Source organism: Eumetopias jubatus, unplaced genomic scaffold (genome assembly GCF_037043125.1).
Source record: "Eumetopias jubatus isolate StellerSeaLion01/CBP00866 unplaced genomic scaffold, mEumJub1_p1.0 scaffold_6, whole genome shotgun sequence".
Classification (NCBI taxonomy): domain Eukaryota; kingdom Metazoa; phylum Chordata; class Mammalia; order Carnivora; family Otariidae; genus Eumetopias; species Eumetopias jubatus.
Window position 1 is genome coordinate 10,298,029 of NW_028274812.1, and position 20,718 is coordinate 10,318,746.

Sequence of the window (20,718 nt, forward strand, 5' to 3'; positions counted from 1 at the left end):
CGGAAAGTGTTTTACAATAATCTGAAGAGAATTTTAAAACACAATGAGCTGGGAAGGGTGTTTGATCATGATTAGGAGTCTAGCCTAGAGAAAGGAAACAGAAGATTGAGACCAGTTGATGTAAGTGAACAGTCAGGTATCTAGAAATGGGTAAACATTTTTATAAATAATAAAGAGAAGGAGGTGCCCAGTAAACTCTTTGGATTTGTAGATACCAACTCCCTACCTATAAATGCCTACTAGAATAAGTCACTAGACCTCCAGGAGAAGGCATGCAAAGTAACAGAAGAGTTTTTGGGAAAAGTGTAAGTTACATCATATAATGTTCCATCATTATTATCAAAATTATGACCCAAGCAAGGGTCTTGAGAATCCCTACAGGTTATTCCCTGAAGATATTTAAGCCACTGCAATGCTCTGACTTAAAAGCGTCCTCAAGATGGCCACTGGGGCTGAAGTCACCAGGAAGCCTATCAGAAATCTAACAAAGGCTGTCATGTGACCTAGAAATCCTAGTCTGCCCCCACATAGAGGACCAGGTGTGGTTTTGATCATCACACCCACAGAGGGCTACAGGAGATCAAGAAATTACCCAGAGAAAGCCAATCAAAAATCAAGGGAGCAGAAGTAATAACAAATGGCAACAACTATTACAGACACAACAGTAATATTTGCTCTACACCAGACACTATTCCAAGGCACTATTCCAGGCACTATTCCTTGTATTGATCCATTTAATCCCTCAACTGTCCCATAAAGTAGTTACTGTTATCAACCCCATTGTACAGATGAGAAAACTGAGGCATAGAGAGTTTACATAGCTTGTCTGAGTCACGATGCTAGTATTTGCACCCAGGCCTTCTGGTGCCAGATTCCCGGCTCTTGACTCAGGCTACTTGCAAAATGGTAAAAGAATGAACTAAATTCCATCCTCTTCTGCTTGGGGGAAAGGTTAAAAGTAATTTATCTAAGTTAATAAAACCAAGACAAGCCCTGATGGGAAAAACAGGGACTTTCTACCCAACTGTAGGTTTTTAAAGTTAGGATGAAGTAATTTTCAGACAAATAAAAGGAAAACAGTTTTGCACAGCAGAAGCGCATTATAACATTTTATTTTCCTCAAGAATTGAGACTACAAATTCTAACAGACTCAGAAAGAGTGTTGGCCATTGACGATGTGTTACTGAGGGGAACAAGGTTGGGTCTGAGCTAAAAGAGGATTCCCGGGCTTAATGCCCAGAATTATCCATGGTCATTTCTATTAGAGGCAGGCTATGGGACTGGAGAAATGTGGGTCTTTCCCAGTGGGCAGAGCCTTTGTGTCACCCACCCTTCCTGTGACTTGGGTCTTGTACCATCTCTTTGCCAACTTCATCTCTAAGAAGCTTCAGGCCAGGAAAGAAGATGGTCTGTGGGTGTGACCAGCAGCTCTCAAGTCTGAAGTGACAGGAAGTGCTTGTCAAGTAATTCCAAGGGGCTGAGACCCATGTCAGCCGTAAAAACCCTGTGCTGGGCCAATGGTGGCCTAACAGTAGAGTCACACCTTACAACAGAGGACCTCTGTGCTGTCCATTCCCTCTGCCTGTTTCTCTAGTCTGTCCTGGAGAAAGCAAGTGGACCCAGAGGGACGGTCTTGGTGGCCTCTGGGAAGAGCAACGATCCCAACTGTAGGCCCGAAAATCTTTCAGCCTCTGCCTCTTTTCCGCTCCGTGGGCTTCACGGGGCCTCCAACTCCCCCACCAAGTGCCTCTCTGAGCAGTTGGGAGAACTGGACAAAGCACATCCGGCTACATTTGGGCAACGGAGGGACCTCGGGGTAACATCGTTTTATTGCTAGCGCCTGCGGATGTGGCAGCTCCAGGCAACAAAGAACCCCCCTCTGGTGTGTGCGCTCCGGGAGGAGAAGGCCTGGGAGCGGAGGTGCCGGAAGACGGAAAAAGCAAAAACAGAGCTCTGGTAACACTTGGCTTGGTGAGCGGGATCCGCGGCAGGAGGCGCTTGAAATATTAACTAGGTTTGAGTTGCTCAGTTCCGGAGGATGAGAGAGACACACGTGCTGAGTGTTTAGCACAGTCCCCTCCAAGGAAATCAGCCCCCCATCAGCTACAGACATTTTAGGGCCCGCGTGAGAGGTGGAACAGAGGCAACTTCGGCGGCTACTCACCTACGCAGTTATCGCAAAGGCTACAATGAGAGGCACGAGGGGGCCGGAAAATCTTGCAGGTGAAACAGTACTTAAGTTTCACAGTCTGGCCATTGATGATGACTTCTTTGGTTCTGGGAGGTGGGCGATACCCCCCTGAACTGGTGCCGTTTGCGATATCTGTGGAGAAAAGAGGAAAAAGAGCACACATCCTTAACACAGTCGCTTGTCCCCTGCAGGCTCTCGCACGGAGGAGAGAGGCCCGGGGTCTGCATTTCTACGGGCAGGGGCCACACTTGGCCTTGGGACACGTACGCCTTTCTGGAAGGCACCTGACGCACAAACGTTCCCGGGGCGCAGAGGGCCTGCTGTCCCACAGCCTTCCTGCTCCTTGCCAGGACTGGAGACGCCGGGACTAGTTCCCGCGGGTGGGGGCGGCCACGTGACCGAACTCTGGCCAATGGGGTTCGAGCACACACGGCCGGGCCCAGCCAATGGGTATCTCCCCATGGAGTCCCGCCCACTGTCTCCCCTCCCGGCAGGGCCACCTTGGAACCACAAACTGGGGACCCTGGATGACTGTGCGGAGTAGAGCTGCCCCTCTGACCCCTTCACCCTCCATACTGTTACATGGACATCCAATCCCCACAGTGTTAAACTGCTGAAGGCCCGGGATTTATTCGTTACAGCAGTTAGTGTTGTGCCCTAATTAATACAGAGGGTGATCCTGATACCAAGATCTATCTCCCACCTTGTACACTGGCCTCCTCAAAAATACTGGTATTGGATGGAAGGAATATAAATTTTATATATATATATATATTCAAAAAATATAAGTATAAATATACCCTTAAATATACATTTAAAGGTATATTATATATACCCAAAATATGTTTAAATGTATATTTAAAAAATAATTTCCATATTTTGTTTATTGTCTGACCAGCATCTTTCATTATCTTCCAGAACCAGTTTTTTAAATGTTGAAGAAAATACAAATATGTATATTTTTTAGTTTCATTTTATCTTACAATCTAGTTCTTGTCTCTGAGTTCACATTAGAATCACCCAGGGAGCTTTTGAAGTTCCCCTAATGCATGGGCCCAGCCCCAGACCCATTAAATCAGAATTGCCCCCAGGGTTGAGAACCCCTGCTCTACAGGAAGATAAAACATGGGAGTTTTATCCTCATCTAGACCTCTCCCAGCCCTGTGAGGCCTGCCAGAAAGAATTCGGGGCAGCTAGCTGTGCAGCCAAGAGCAGGAGGCCACAGGGGATGAATAGAAGAATATCTAAGGGCTTCAGCAGAGACTCTGCAGCCAATAGACAGGCAGGGCCGACCCTAGGGGCTGGAGGAAATCTTGGGAAACTTCATGGTGTTCTCAAAACAGAGCCAGTAGCATTAAAGGTAGCTGTCCCTTTTAATTTATACACACTGAAAGTACACACAATCAGACAGCAACAGTTGCAACATTTGGTAAATTTGCCAAGGGGTAGCCGTGAGTCCCATCACCCACTGAGGCCCCCACAAACAGCCCGGGCAGGAGTTATGGGAAGAGCTTCCAAAACTACCGATCTTTCTGTCCTGCCCTCAGAGAGTCTGATTTCATCGGTGGGGTACCTTCTGCCATCAGTGTGGTAAAAACTCCCCGGGGATGGCGGTATCTGCAGAGCTGCACCCTCTGCCCGCCCCCCCCCCCCCCGCATGGACAGAATCCACCATGCACACGTCATGATATCAGGGGCCCCTCACCCTTCACCCCAATCTTCTTTAAGAGGAGGACAGAGGCTTGAAAACCTGCTGCAGCCCTTTTGGGTATTTATGAAAATACCAATCCCAGTGGTAGGGCAAGCATTTTGAGCGGCTACCAGCCATTTTCTATTCATGGAAAATGGAAGTTCTCCAAGCAGGTTATGGAAGGAGAAAACAAGAGAGTTCAGGAACACCTGAGGGGAGAGCAGGTGGTGGGAGGGCAGGGAAACGGGAAGACTAAGGAGCAGCCCTCTGCTTTACCCCTTGGCTGAGGACAACCCTTCCACTTAGGATAATTAAACAGCGGTGGAGCCATCCCAAGGAGCCTGGGTGGCCTTGCCAAGCAGGATACCCTCTCTTGGCATGTGTCCCACCTGCCTGGCCCCCCAGTGGCTGCCCTATCAGACATCTCAACGGCTTCTGCAATAAGGAGAAAGCAAAGAGATGACGTGGCTGTGTACTTCCCTAAGCATCCGGGTAAAAATAACTTGCTTTGAATACATCAAAGATAAGGTCAGCTCTCCAGAGACCGTGCCCATTGGGTGCCCCTGAGGCCTCAATTAATCATGACTTGGTGCCTCACTGGCCTTATGTCAGCCTGAAATCTACTGTATCAATTCAGCTCTTGCAAACGTGGGCAGAAACCTTAGAAAGCCAGATACAGGTGTAAAAGTAATAATCTAATCAATAAAATTTGTGTTAATTTAGTCAGAAAAGTTTAAAAACTAAATTGTCAAGGACAGTGTTTTAAAAAGTGGGGATGATGCACTCATCCACACTAGAACTACTAAAAAAGCCTGGTCTGCGTAGCAGTGACTTGGAAAAGGATCTGCTTGAACTTCTCAAGACAAAATAGTGATCCTGTAGTTCCAAAGCACATTTTGGAAAGATTAAAACTTTGATACAAGATGAACTGAAGGCTAGAATTCAACAGACATGGTCAAATGAAGCTTAAGACTTAAGCTAAACGCCAAAACTCTTTGACTAAATATCTGGAGAGCTGTGCCATCATTAACTGACTGAAGGTCCACAGAACTGGGGGGAAAAAAAAAAAGTCAACTGACATTTAGGACATACGGTTGACCCTTAAACAATGTTGGGGTTGGGGGGCCGACAGTTGCACAGTTGAAAATCCAAGTATAACTTTCAACTCCCCCAAAACTTAATTACTAATAGCCTATTGTTGACCAGAAACCTTACCAATAACATAAAGTTGATGAAGATATATTTTGTATATTTTACACATTATGTACTGTGTTCTTATAATCAAGGAAGCTAGAGAAAAGAAAATGTTATTAAGAAAATCATGAAAAAAAAAAGAAAATCATGAAGAGAAAGTACATTTACAATACTGTTCTGTATTTATCGGGGGGAAAAAAAAAACAACACATGTGTAAGTGGCCCCATGCAGTTCAAACCCATGTTGTTTGCGGGTCCACTGTATTGACTCTAGGCAAAATACCATGCCAGAGGCCATGGAGGACCCATACATGAACAAACACAGACGTGGGAGCAGAGGGGCCAGCAAGGGGTGCTGCTGGGCTGTCTGACGAGCAGAGTCTCCTGGCCACTCTGGCCACCCCAGTCCCTCAGAGCCAGCTTGCCTGATGCCAGTCTCACAACCACCTCTGGGCCTCCTACGGGGCACATACGGTCTTCCATGCACCTGGCCTGCTCTTGCTATTCAGTCTTAGAGAGAGCCTGTGCTCACAGCACCGTGGCCTCTTTGCACCCCCTTGAATAGGTGATGCTGTTTCCTATTTCCAGGCACGATACCTTCTCCCCTTGGGCTTCCCTTTCCTGCTGTCTGCCTAGATAGCTGTCATCCTTAAAAGGACCAGTTTGAACTTCTCTTTGTAAGCCGAGCTGTTTCCTCCTTTGGACTTCTACTGTGCAGTTCGTGTATGTATATACGATATTCAACCAATAGGTCGTGTTGTGCTAGCAGGGGCCAGTCCTGTGCTGGGAGGAGGGGGAGACTCGTTCTCTGCTGGTGGTCCTCACAGGTTGGAGGGAAGACCTGGGACCTCGCTAGGGCAACCAGTACAAGGATCTGCTTTCGGGTCTCCCCCCCAGTTGCTGCTGGAGGGCAGGGACCAGGCCTTACCCACTTGCATGTTCCCACTGTCTGGCAGAGCTTCTAGCACACAGTAGGTCCTCAAGGCGCATGCTATATGGAAGGCCAATAGTTCTGGAAGGTGGGCACCAAAGATGTCCGGATGCCCAGGACTGGTGTCCTCCACACGCACACCCCAGTCCGTGTGCCCCTGCCCTTCGTCCTCTGAGCCAGTGACTCTTCCCACCCTGGGAAGGCCTCTCTCAAGATCTTCCCCTTCTCAAGAGGAGCTCTTGCTCCTCCCAAATGTGTCCCTAGCCGCTGCTTGTCCTGAGGCCCATCCCCTGCAGCTCGTCTGCGCCACCAGAGAGGGCCAGGCAACTCAGGTGGCCGAACGCCTCAGGGCCCTCCAAAGGTGTCGGTTTTTTTCACATAATAAATTCAACAGCCGCCCCAGCCAACAGCTTTCAGGCATGCCTGCGTCCAGGGTAGATGTGAATAACAGGGCCTTGAAACGCAGGCCTTCAAATACCCACCTGAGCACAAAGGAAGTTTCTCCTCAGCATTCAGACTGACGCCAGTGGCTGTTCATAAAATCTGTTCCTCGTCCCTGCAGATGACGAACCCCTGTGGCCTACCCCGTGTCACAGGGCATAGAAGGTGGTGTTCCTGTTTGAATCCTCAATTACCCTGTGTTTTTGGTTTGGGTTTTTGTTGTTGGCAACAATTGTGCCTCTGCTTCTTAGGCTGCTCTTTTGTGGTTTAAGTACGGCCGTTGAAAAAAGAGTAATTGAAGTCTGCAATAGCTAATGGATAAAGAACACTAGAATTTGGGGGGAGAGACCTCTAACAGTACTTCAAGGTTATATGAGTCAGTATTCTTAAGGACATTTTTATATGCAAGCGTTTTGAAAGAGAACTTAAAAGCTTGAAATGGTCTTTTTCTTCATAAAGGGCCACCCCCCCCCCACCCTGGCCCCTTGCAAATTGTCGGTAGCTGTGGGTGTGGGGGCAGAAACAGTGACAGAATCCCCACCTGGCAGGAACCTCACAATCAGCAAAGAAAGAGGGGGTCTGGGGAGATGGGGAGGGGGGTGCCGTGTGTGCTGTGTGAGTCCAGGGACACAAAGTTTTTCACTCAGAGAGGAGACCCAGGCTTAGCAGAGGTCTGAAGTAAGTTGTTTGTTAATTCATGCCTATTTTAAAGCCACTCTCCGAATAAGTCTTGTTCTCTTCTTGAAGGAATAATAAATAGGGCACTCACATCCCGAGAGACCCACTTGTCTACCATCTCATTTATTCCTGCCCCAAATTCAGGGAGAAAATTGTTGAACTTTTAAAACCGTAGAACTTCACCATATAAAGTAACTGAACTCTGCTTTTTTAAAATGCAAAGGGAATGGGGTGCCTGGGTGGCTCAGTTGGTTAAGCGTCTGACTCTTGATTTCGGCTCAGGTCACGGTCTCAGGGTCGTGAGATGAAGCCCCACCTGGGGCTCCGCGCCCAGCGGGGTGTCTGCTTGAGATTCTCTCCCTCTCCCTCTGCCCCTCCCCCGTCCGCCTCCTCTCTCTTTCTAAAATAAATAAATAAAATCTTAAAAAAAAGTAAAATGCAAAGGGAAAAATCCAAACTTAACAAAAGATGTACATTAAGATTCTTTTCCTCTACCCAAAGGATTTGGAACACTGGGATTCCCAGATGCATTGAAGTTTTATAGACGATTCGCCACTGACAGTGTCCTCCAAGGAGGGAGGAACCTCTACTAATAAATGTTGAACCGGAATGAAGGTAAAGATTCTCTGCACTAGGACAGAAGTCGCAGGGGAAGTGCAATTTGCTTTATACGCAGGCCTTCACGATTATGTCCTCGCATGCGCTGGAGGGCAGCTGTTGGATCTAGTGCATCTGAAATTTCATAAGGCTCATTTCCTTGGTGCTCTGCAGCATCTGGGACACAGACTACCCAACCTCGAAATGGTTATCTATCATGAAGGAAAAATGGCCAAGAGCCAATTAACACAGACTCTTGCCTAACAGTCTGTAAGCTTCCGAGCCCAAAGGAAAATATTAAAATGATTAGATCTTAGCCATCTCAACTATTAGAGCTTTAGGGGGGAAAGTAGAGCAAATCCTCATCTGTCCAGACATTGGTTAGGTTTCCCCTTGAGGGTAAAATGTGAATATTTTCTCACCAATATACTGGATGGCAGTGGCTTTGCCTCTATAAATGCTTCCATACAAATGTGCATTTGAGGGCTCGTGAAGGGGTGACAGTCCCCAGCCCTCTCCCTCTAGTTGAAATCTCCGCTCTGTCAGTTTGTCTTAAATGTTTATCTTCAAGGACTAAAAGTGAGGCCCGAGGTGAGGTTCATACAGGCAGAGTTTCAAACCTGAGCCACATGGGTGGGCAGGCAGACAGGCGAGTCCCTCTGCTCTGTGGGGCACATCTCAAGGAGGAGCAGAGAGGGCGTGCAAAGCCAGGAGCAAGAGAACAAAGAAAGCAGCAGCAGCAGGGAACCCGTGGGCAAGCGTGGGCCCCAAGTGGGACAGAAGGGGTCCTACCAGGAAGGAAGACATAAGGCATTCAGGGCTCAGCTAGTCTTTCCCAGCTCCCTCACTCACTCCATCAACATCTACGAGTGTTGGAGGTACCCTGGTAGGCAACAACAGAGCTGGTTCCTGCCTTTGAGGAGTTTATGGTCCAGTGGAGGAGACAGATATTAATTAAGTAATCACACTACTAAATGCGTCATTATGCATTGTGTCCTTTTGAGTCAGAGAAGCAGGGACGTCTGCCTGGTGTGGGGGCTCACCCCAGAAGAAACAGCATTTGAACCAGGATCTGAAGGATGACGGAGGGGGACTTCCTTAGGCAATGCCCGTGCGTGCGTGCGTGTGCAAGCGTGCAGGCACACCGGGGTTAGGAACCAGGTATTTCAGGCAGAGGGAAAAATAACTTGTGTACTGGCCCCAGGACAGGAGGCAGATGGTCTATTCAAGAATCGAAGGGAGGTTAGTGTCACCAGGACACAGTGCCTGGGACAGTCAGAGAGGAAGAAGGCAGGTTCTAGATCACACAGAGCCTGGCAGTCATGTTTGGCATGTTGGCCTTCATCCTAAGTGCAAAAGGAAGCTTAAGTGTTAATTTTTTGCGTCAACTTGGCTAAGCTATGTGCCCAGTTGTTTGGTCAAACACCAGTAAAGATGTTGCTGAGGTGTTTTTAGATGAGATTAACATTTAAATCAGACTCTGAGTAAAGCAAGTAACACCCATAATGTGGGTGGGCCTCATGCAATCACTTGAAGGCCTCAAGAGCAAAGATTGAGGTTCTCCAAAGTATAAGAAATTCTCTTCAAGACTGCAACGTAAAAATTCTGCCTGTGAAATTTGGACTCAAGACTTCGACACTGACTCTTGCCCGATTTTCCAGCCTGCTGGCCTGCCCCACAAATCTAACTTGCCAGCCCCCATAATCCCTTAAAAATAAATTTAAATACTCCTCTGGAGAACCCTAACACAGAAGCCAAGAAGGGTTAAAATGTACGTGTAGTATAAATGTAGGTAAAATGTAAAATATCACACGGACTGCAGTCTCAGAGATGGGCTGGGGACAGAGGGAAGAGAGACAGCCAGGTAGGGGGGATTTGGAATACAAGCCAGAGATGATGTTAGCTCGTGGGGGCTATGGTGATGGAGAGAAGTAGACACCTTCTAGGAACGTGAAAATGGTAACATCAGTTATTAGCGGATGTGGTAAATGAGAGACAGGTGGGTGTCCAGGTTGAGTCCAGGCTCTGGCTGGCACCAGGGGGCAGACCGGGAGGCCGCATCCCGAGGCAGACGGTTCTGCATTGTTTTCGTGAAGGTGCGGTGGGGGAACGTGCTAGCAGGTGAGCCCCGAGTGCGAGGACATATGCAGGCGGGATGCACACACAGAGGAGGACCTGAGAGGAAGGGCCGAGGCTGGAGATAAATGTCCCTTGACAACGACAACATCATAGGCCATCAGAAGGCATGGGGCCGAGGGCTGCGCCCCAAGGCACTCCTACATTTCCAAGCAAGGAGCCCTGGAACGGCAGAAGGAGAGCACAGTGTTGCTGAGTCACTTAGGCTGCTTCAAACACGTTTGGAAAACCCTAACACTGATTCCCTCTGGAAGATGGACTGGGACATCAGCACCACAAAGGTGCTAGGAATAAAAAAGTGCAAAGAAAACCCGGGGTTTCCCCCGATGAACTCGGTTCTCCTCCCTTTCAAGGATATTCCCATCCTGTGGGACAAGGAGCGTGATGTGGCGGGCCAGCGGGGAAAATGCCGGTGTGGGACGGGGAGGCTCTCGGGGCAATCACGAGGGGGACATGGCTGGGACAGCGGCAGAGAGGGTGCAGGGGTGGGGCAGGAGGGAACTGCACTCCCTCGGGGCTGGGCAGAGAGCGCTGGGGACAAAGCTCAGCTAGAATGTGCAGTGGGCGAAGGGGTCAACCCACCCTGCCCCCGTGCTCGGCCCGCAGGTGCAGAGACAGAAGAGCATGGGGCTGAGCACTGGGAGTCCGGGGCCTGCCCTCAAACGGGTAGAACTGTGGAAGGATGCAGAGGGCTGGAGAGGGATCCTTCATGCAGGAGTGAGGAGGGCAGTGGTGGGAGAGCTAACTACAGACTCCTGGCAATGGGGCTCTGGAAGAGGACCTGCAGCAGATCCCATATAAGGAGACTCGGCTGCCTGCCCGTGCTGGAGGCGTGGGGGGTGGCGAGGGGGTCCTTCTTCCCATGGAGTCTCAAACCCTCCCTGACCGTCCTGCCTTCATGAACAAAGCAGGGCACGTGAGGTCTGCTGTGGGCACCGGGGCTGCCTGGGACCCGCTCAGGCGGAGGAATGGAAAGGGACGGGCACCGAGGCTTTCTGGCCCTGAGGCGGAGTGATGCATAGGCACGCTTCCCTTCGTGCATGTGCCCCACGCCCCTCACAGCCCCGTAAGAGGGTGGAAGTTGGGGGAACAATGAAAGGGCAGCAGGCAGTGGTAGCCTAAGAAAGAGGGGAAGGGTGCGTGCAGACGGCAAACCCATGTTGCACAAAGCAGCCCAGGCTGGGTCTCACCTCTCCTGAACGCGCAGCTGGGTTTGGTCATAGGAAGTCACTGCGCTTAGAAACCACAGAGGCTTTGGGCTGACTCCGGACTTGGTCATCAAAAGGCTCGTAGGATGGATCTCCCTTAGGAGAGAACTTGGCCAAGGAAAAAGCATTTGTCAGATGAGAACTGTAACAGACACTCTTTAGCCCCACAAGAACTCGACCACTTAAGGCTTTAACCAGGAACTGAGAAAAAAAAAAAAAAACACTGAGATATTCGTAGAGAATTGGGCAAAGCCACCTTTCTCCGTATGCTTCATAGAAAGTAGAAAAAGGAATCCTCAGAGAATGAGCTTCCATGCGCTACTCGGTGCTAGCTTCATGCATTCGTTCATTATTCTTGTCAAATATTTATTAGGCCCTGACTGTGTGCTCAACAGTCTTCCAGGTGCCCTGAATACAGTGGTGAATAAGTTAAGTCCTCTGTCCTTTTGTGGCTTATACTCTAGAGAGGGCAGATAAACCCAGAGTACAGATTTTTAAATGTACAGACAAATCACATTTAGTAATATACCTCACACTTGGCTGATGATCAAGGTCACCTAGGGCAGTGATTCTCAGCCAGGGGTGATTTTGTGCCCTAGGGAAAATCTGGCTACAGTCAAAAATGTCTGAAGACGTTTTTGGTTGTCACAAGCAGGAGGGAAAGCCATCGGCATCTAGTAAGTTAGGCCCAGGGATGCTGCTAGACATCCTACAATACACAGGACAGCCCCTCCCCCCCACCCCCAGCAAAGAACCACCCAGCCCAAGATGTCAGGGGTGCCAAGGATGCGGAACCCTGGCCCGGGGCTTTTCTACTTGAAGTGTGTTCCGTGGACCAGCAATAGCAGCATCACGGGGAAGCTTGTTAGAAATGTAATGCCAGGTGGTTCGGATGCACATGACAGTTTGAGAAGCACTGCCCAGATGCAAACACTTCTTAGTGAGCAGGACAAAAGACCGGGGGAGTCCCTACCTGCATTCTTTCAGGTACTCTGAGAAGCACCACCTGTGAAGGTTTGCTCACTTGGGAGCCTTTTAAAATGCAAAGATTCCTTACTCCTGAAGATTCTGAGGTCCACAGGGTAGGGCCAGAAGAATCAGTATGTTTAGAAAAGCTCCCTGTGGACATCAGATGAAGAGGCTTGGGATGCATGGCAAACATGATGCATACAACAGCTCAACTCTCAGCCTGAGTCTCTGTATCACTAGCTGGAGAATCTCAGCAGTTGGCCTAGGGACACCAGAAAGAGAGAGAGAGAGAGAGAGAGAGAGAGAGAGAGAGAGATGTGCCATTTATTTTATTTTATTATTATTTTTTTTTGATGTGTGTCATTTATAAAGATGCTAACATTACCCAGAGAGCTGATTTTATCTAGTTAATTATGGAAAATGGAAAGTCGGCCTAATGAAACTGCCAGGCCAGGATTTCAAACGGTGCATTTTTGTTGCATTTATGATAGCGTAACTTTTTGTTCAAAGACAATCTTAAAAGAACCTGAATATCCAAAATGGGCAAGAATGAAGTGGCTCTGCTTTACATGGATGGGCCCTGCTTGTTTCATGCCCTGGTTCCAGGGGATGCAGTTTGAAAAAGACAACGACTAGTTGAGGTAAGTAGGTCCCCGTTAAATTAAATGTCATTAAAGGAGAGATCTTGTCCACATTTGTATGTGCTCACAGAGTTAAGGAGATGGCTATGAGCATGAATTTTAACTGTGACCACCGAGTGGTAAACATCATTCTTCCCTCTGTCGAAAAAATAATCCCATGAGTATAAGCCCAAATATTCCTAAAAATAGTTCTGAAAGCATATGTTCCAGAAAATGGGAACACAGGATGGCATTGGTGAGAGAAGTGTGATTTTTTTTTAATCTGGTGGAGAAAACAGGCCTCAGTTTCTCCACATTTAAACTATGATCCTTTGGGCACCCGTAGTTCAGGGCCATTGTAATTCACTGAAAGACCTTGAACTGCCAGATGCTATGATGTTCATAGCTATCAAAACTTCTCTTTTGGGGGCCTGCCCAGATCCTCTAGGGCAATATATATATACTGCTTTACATATTTATATATATATATATATATGGCTAACTAATGCAATTAAAAACAGAAGAAAGAGAAAGTGCTGAGTAGCTATGACCTTTATAGTTTAACTGAGTTAATCCAAAACATGCTTCTAGCAAAATGAAAATTAATGACTATCTTATTTTTTGCCATCCTTTTTTTTTTTTCCACATGGATGCCAAAGCCTTGCCCTTAAATGTAAAAGAAATAAAGGTCACTTCATCCTTGCAAAGTTTTAATTTCCCTCAATTTTTTTGTCAAAATTCCCTGAGCACACACACACCAAACTGCTGTTCTGCGTATATGAAAATCAATTCTCTCACTGAAGGCCAAAGCTAGAGTTATTTGTGCACGTTTCTACTTCATGGGGCACAATCTCTGCATCATCAGAAGTTACTAAATATTGTACAATGATAGAGCTCAGTCTGGGTTGTCAGTGTGTGGAATATTATACAACAAGGAGGTGAAAACAAGGTAAAAACTGGGCACTGAGGCGCCTGGGTGGCTCAGTCGGTTAAGTGTCTGCCTTCGGCTCAGGTCATGATCCCGGGGTCCTGGGATCGAGCCCCGCATCGGGCTCCCTGTTCAGCTGAAAGCCTGCCTCTCCCTCTCCCTCTGTTGTTCCCCCTGCTGTGCTCTCTCTCTCTATCAAATAAATAAACAAAATATTAAAAAAAAACAAAACAAAAACAAAACCCGGGCTCTGGATACCATGTGGGAGCAGAGCTGCACTTCTCATTATCATGAGGAAAGTCTGACGTGCTTTTAATGAGGTTTGAGTGGCACCAATATGAGGGCATTAGCAAAGACCAGCTTCTATCTCATTCTGTACAGTAATGTTATAAGATTTTATCTTTAGCACAGAGAAAAAGAGAATTAAGGATGCCACTGCAAAACTGGTGGGTGCTGTTTATAAATGCACTGTGTACTTTAAAGGACAAATGCCTGTCTATGGTGGTTCTATACTGTTTTCTCTTTTGCCTCTAATCAATCCTGATTGGTAAAATTAATAAGAATCTTCAACAAGAGCACCAGTATAAATCTATATCTGGGTATCTATGTATCTATTTAAACACCAAAAGCCTATATATATTATATATATATAATATTAGCAATAACCAGTTGGAAACTATAAAGGGATAAAATCCCATTTGCTTCAGGAAAAGTAATCACAAGACTCTAGGAATAAACCTAACCCCCCAAAAAAGTTGGTGGGTTTCAAATGCTGAACCCTATAAAACAAAACTGAGACTTTAAGAAGGTTTTGAAAACCACAGAAGAGGGATGCCGGGGTGGCTCAGTCGGTTAAGTGTCTGCCTTCAGCTCAGGTCATGGATCCTGGGATCGAGCCCTGCATCGGGTTCCCTGCTCAGCGGGAAGCCTGCTTCTCCCTCTGCCTGCTGCTCTCCCTGCTTGTGCTCTCTCTCTCTCAAATAAACCTAAAAAATCCTAAAAAAAAAAAAAAAAAGAAAGAAAAACACAGAGGAGCATTCCACATCCTGGCGTGCACGATTCTGTATTTTAAACATGTCAATTCTTACCAGATTACTTTATACATCTATTACAATGCCAATCAAAATTCCAATATGATTTGGGGAAATTTTGACAAACTGGAAAAAAGGATTCTAAGCTTCATCTTGAAGAATTAAACAGGTGAGAATATTTGCAAAGTAAAAAAAAAAAAATGAGGGGAAATAATTGCCCCAGGAAAAAAGTGAAACATTGAAACAGAATAGAACATTCCCAAAGAAATGCAAATTCTGTAAGATTCAGTATTTGATAAATGCAGCTTTTCAAATCAGTGGGGAAAGCAAGGCTTATTCAATAAATGAAAATGGGATAAATAGCTAATCATTCAGAAGGAAAAAACCCAAAAGTTAGAGCCATATCTCATACCTTATACCAAAATATGTAAACGTAAAACATACAAGAACTATGAAAATGTGCATAAACTTAAGAGTATGGGGGCAGGGAAGAGCTTTCTTTTCTTCTTCTCTTTTTTTTTTTTTTTTTTAAGATTTTATTTATTTATCTGACAGAGACATAGCGAAAGAGGGAACACAAGCAGGGGGAGTGGGAGAGGGAGAAGCAGACTCCCCACCGAGCAGGGAGCCCGATGTGGGGCTTGATCCCAGGCATGACCTGAGCTGAAGGCAGACGCTTAATGACTGAGCCACCCAGGTGCCCCTGGGGAAGTACTTTCTAAACATACATGACAAGGCAGCATACATAAAGAAAAGATAGATAACTCTGACTATACAAAAATTTGAAAAACTATATGTCAAAAACTCCATAAAGTGCAAATGATAAAGTAGAAACATTGTTACACACATTAACAAAGAGTAGTATCTTTAAAGAGCTCTTATAAATGATTACGAAAAAGACAAGTATTCCAATTAAAATGGGGAAAAGAGGTGAACAGGTAATTCACACATAAAGAGAGAACTATGTCAGTAAATCTATTGAAGTTTGCCATTTGGCTGCCCCCAATTTCAAACAAAGTCCCAGGTTAATTTTAAATGATGATATTTAGTATTGGTGAGAACAGGGAGAACAGGCATGCTTATGTGCTTTTGGTGAGAATATAAATTAATGTAACCTTTTGAGGAACAAGTTGGCCATATATCTCAAAACATTAACAACCTGTATATACCTTTGGCAAAGCAAGAGCATCTTTAGACATCTGACCTCAGGAAATTTCCATGAATGTTGATGGCAACACTGTGTTTTGGTATTAAAAACCGAAATGTCAATAAAAGGGAATTGGTTAAATGAATTGTGATACATGATCATACAACAGATGGCCATACACCTCTTAAAGATGGAGGGAATGGTTCATAGTACGGAGCAGGGAAAAAAGTCTGTTTTCAAAATAATAATGCATGACGTGAGCCCATATTTGTGTAAAAATATATGCAGAGAAAGACACTGAAAAGATACTTAAAAATGTTAACCAAGGATATCTCTGATTGGTTGGATTAATTAAATTAATTCATTAGCTAAAAAAATAAAGAATTCAATTGGTTCTTTATGCCTCTCGGGGGTTCTACAGTCAATATGTATTACTTTGTAACAAACAAAAAAATGTCACTTTTAAAACAGCCGGCAAGAGGCATAAAACATTTGCAAAAGGGCTTGAGATAGTCTGGGTTCCCTCTAATTCATAAATTCATACGTCAATGGAAGTATCTCGGCTGCTTCAGAAAAACACTTTAAATTCATAGATTCAGCAATTGTTTTATTTTTACTTAGTGACTGCTTTTCAGCATTTACTGTGTACAAGGAACTGTTCTAGGCACTGAGGATAAAGCAATGAACATGACATAAAAAACCTCTGCTCTCGGGCAACTGACGTTTTGTACAGGAGGACCAGAAAATAAAAGACCTTGAGCAGAGGTGACATTCATCAATAATCTTAGAAAAGATGCTCCCCCTAAAGACTGGTTGTGAGCTAGATGTTTCTCAGATTCTTTTTTCATTCCTGTGAGAAGGAGTAGGCTTGACTCATGGGGGCCACTTGTCGCTCTTGGAATTTTAATCCTCCCTCCTGGCTCTCTGGCAGCACATGGTGCTATCTGGGGCCAAGTCACACAATTAGCTCACTTAACGCAGGTTATCTCAGCATAACATTTATCTCTAGGAACAGTGCCTTTCATGCTACTGGGCATTGCATTCTTTCCACTGCCACAATATCAACCAGATTTTGTGCCAAGAGAAAGCAAGGGGAACAGAGAATTTTCCTGGGAGTCAGGAGACTGAGTTATTTTGCCCGCACGGCCACCACTGAGTGAAGTTTTTTGGGCTACCCAGATCTGTAGAACAGGGAGCCGGAGAGATGAGTCATGAGGCTCCTGACTGTTTCCAGGTATAGGATTCTATACGGATGCATGCCCCCCAGCTTTCTGATTCCACTTGTCTTTGTGCTCTTCATCATGCATGTGACCGAGTCTGGATCACACCAGATAACGTGCCTGTGTTCTCCATGAGCTCATTTCTTGTATTTTTGCTTTAGTCCCACAAGCAGACGGTAAATGGGTTGAAGGCACACTGCAGGTAGGTACTTCATAAACGCTTGTTAACCAGCCCTCCATTAAATCAATAACCTCAATGCAACACCTTTCCACTTACAGCGATTACGTGAAATTGTTCAAATACTCTTGCTGTGGACTGCACCACTTGAGGACGTGCTCCTTCTTAACAAGAGCAGCAATGGAAGAGCCCCCCTCCCCCCAATGGGTCTCTAGCATCTCGCCCCTAGAGCCCCACACTTGCCTTAATGGGCCTACGGCAGCCCCCAGAGTTCTCTGGTGCCAGGTCTGAAAAAAGGCCAAGGCGATGGCAGATTGGGCAAGAATGAGTTTCATCTAAACTTGCTTATAAGGTAGGCAGTGGTGGTTTTGTCTGCCCTTACTGGTGCTCACCTGTACTTTAATAAAGGACTGTAAGAGCTCTGAATAAAATGTGTCAGGGTGGAACAGAACTCTGATAAAATATTTAATAGCATGCACCTTGTGATCAATAGCAGTGCAGGCTGGATTTTGACAAAAACAAAACAATTTCATTTTTCCTTTGTTCTTTCCAGGGCTCACAATGTGACTCGCAGTGATAGTCAACAACTCTGCTGTTTGGGTTGGAGGAGAAGAAAATTGAGTTTCCAGGTCTTGAGATTAGCATTTAATGGTGACCAACTTCTACATACTTAAAAAAAAAATGTATGCATAATATAAAAGACAACCCCTAAATGCCTACAAGTCTCTCTCCAGTCACATGGACATATTGATACTTCTGAATGTGATTATGGTTTTTTTTTTTTTCTTTCTTCCTTTCTGGCAAATAAAGTGTCTTGCTCAGGTCCTAAGTTTGTTGGCATGAAAAGTGAATTAGAAATCTGAGTCTTTATGCTTTTTGCTTCTGATTATCCCCATCATGGGACAGTCAGCAGACGCCAACAGAGACCACCACAAAAGAACTGTAAAGAATATGATGTTTGATTTTTTAAAGAAATCATCTCGTCAGCAGGGTAGAAGTTTCTCAGTTCCTTTGTCAATTAACTTGGAAGAAACACAACTGAGAAATTCTTTGGGTTTCCAGCCCAGTTTCATCTGTGCAAGGGCCCAGATATTCTTAGATATCTGATATTCCCTGACATTCTTTCCATTCTCGGCCCTGCAGACTAATGGATTCCACCCAACAGAGCTGCTCAGAATGGCCCCGCTGGGCCCACCAAAGTCCCTTGTGTTTCACTTTTGTTCAGGCTTCTAGAAGTCTCAGAACTGCAGTGCAGCCCCACAGCCTGGACTAATCCAGAAGTGTGGCCTTCAGAGGCCGTTAGCTGCTTGTTTTTGAAACATTCCCCTCACCTGCTGCCCACTCCCTTCCCCGCAGGTCTGGATGACAGAACGTTTGGCCTGAGCCTTGAGTCCTCATTAGCCCTCAGTCCTGGACAGTGTCCATCAATGTGTCTCTGCTGGCCGGAGGTGGGTCCAACCCCCACCCCATGGTTTTGTATGCGAAGGAAAGAAACGACCAAACGTGTTCTGGACACACATAGAGCTGTGAAATGGAGATGCTCCACCTGGACAACTCCTTGCTGGGGTATCTGTCTCTCTAATAAGCGTCTTCCAAGAACCAGGTCCTGGAAACAAGAAGAACACATGCTCCCGCTTTAAACAGAAGAAATTCTGCTGGGGGCTGGGGAGGGAACACCCCCACCCACCATACCCATAGAGCAGAGCCATGCAGAAACCAGCCACTCCTGGGCAACCGCATGTCACCCAGACCTGCCCCAGTTCTTCCTCCAGCTCGGAGGCTGGGAGCTGGGGCAGGACCTTCCCAGGAAGCACTTCTAGCTGCTGCCATGTTGTTCCCTGGGGGGCGTGGAGTTCCTCCATTCAGGTCCTGGCTCAGCCGCCTGCCATTTCCTCCAGACTCCAGACTTGTAGCAGGGACAAGGGCTCTGCCCTATCCCCCAAGAAATCCTGGGGTCCAGCCCAGTGCTGGGTACGTGCGGGACACTCAGTGGGTCCTTCTAGAGCCAGCAGGTCCTGAGACCATGATCCTCCTGTCTGGGTGGTCCTGGCAGCTGACTGACCTGTCTTACTCCACCCCACCCCCCGGCTTTTTTTCTTTTAAACCTCCTGCATTAACAAGGAGCTCCTGAGGGGTTTCTAGTCTTTCCCTGAAGGGCAGAGTGGGTACCTGTGGGGAGGTGGGAGAGGGGGAGAGGACAAGGGATAAGGAGTCTCCCCTGGACATCTTCCTAGCTGCCATGACCTCCCTTCTCTGAGGAGCCCGTCAAATCTCCATGGTGCTGTCTCTACCGGACGCAAATAAAATGCTCCACATGCATTTGGTGACATTTAAAGGCAGTGAATCTCAAGCATTGCGGTGTAGAAAGATCACTTTGGGGAGTGTGCTAGAAGCAGATTGCTAGGCCCTACTTCCCAGAGACGCTCTGTGAGTTTAGGTTGGGGCCTGAGGATCTGCATTTAATGACAGGAGGTCTGCAGACCTGAGGGTGACAGTGGCTTAAGGACTCCCCCGCTCCTCCCGCTGTGTAAGTATCTGCTCCCAGACCCTCTCCTGGGAGCCCCCACCCCACATCTCCCCAGAGACGCTGCCCGGAGGGCCCAAGCCATAGCTCCTGTGGTCTCCCCCCCGCCCCGAGCCGCTAATGGAAACTGGGGGCCTGCACAGAGTGGCCAAAGGCAGCGCCCCTCTTCAAAGAGCTTCCCATCCAGCAGTTAGGAGCCAACTCTGGGAGCTCTGCTGGCCCTTCTCACGGTTCTCATGGTCAGGGAGTCCTGGACTCTGCTTCCTTCCCTCGCTGCCCTGGCCCGTGGGTCTCAGGGTCATCATGGACTCACAAGCTCTTCTTGTGGGGCTCAGCGGCCCACTTCAGGCTTGAGTGCCCCACTTGCAGCTGTGCAGCCTCCTCACACTGAACCTCCTGACCCTTCCCTGCAAGCAGCTCTCTGAGCTGAGGAAGCAAAACGGTTTTGTTTGATGTATTATAAACACGTGTGTTTCTCACTTAACCCCGCAGAAGCCTCACATACTACGAGAAAAAAGTAAGACTCCAAGAATCTCTCTACGTTCTGTGTTTAACTTTCACCTTCAACCCAACCGTCCAAGAGCAATGTCGCGGAGCGTCTGCTCTGTGCCCGGCACGTGCATACAGCTTGCGTCACTTCAGTGACAAAGTGAGGGCAGCTGCTGTGTCCTCTGCATCCCCCATGGTTATCCTAGCGTAGGACAGCGGGTCTCACATTCGGGACTTTAAGCAAAGCACGTGTCTAGTGGGGACCCCAACTGCTGGATCAGAATCTGCAGAAGTCTCTGACACGTGTGTAAATATGTTTTATGATCAAAAAGTAATACACAGGGACGTCTGGGGGGCTCAGTCGGTGAAGCGTCTGCCTTCGGCTCAGGTCATGATCCCGGGGTCCTGAGACTGAGCCCCGCGTCGGGCTCCCTGCTCGGCTGGGAGTCTGCTTCTCCCTCTCCCCCTGCTGCTCCCTGTCTCTGACAAATAAAATCTTTTTTTAAAAAAAGTAATATACATATGGTAAAAAAAATAGTATCATGT

The 20,718-nt window shown here is 47.0% G+C and overlaps 1 protein-coding gene across 2 annotated transcripts in view; it reads right to left on the reverse strand.

Annotated features, from left to right (window-relative positions):
* Positions 1-20,718, reverse strand: part of ZDHHC14 (zDHHC palmitoyltransferase 14) — a 265,346-nt gene that overhangs the window by 67,621 nt on the left and 177,007 nt on the right. For both annotated transcript variants that reach the window (XM_088023819.1, XM_088023820.1), the window contains exon 3: positions 2,165-2,323. In XM_088023819.1, coding sequence (XP_087879945.1) covers positions 2,165-2,323 — 159 coding nt within the window. The remainder of the gene's footprint in view (positions 1-2,164; positions 2,324-20,718) is intronic.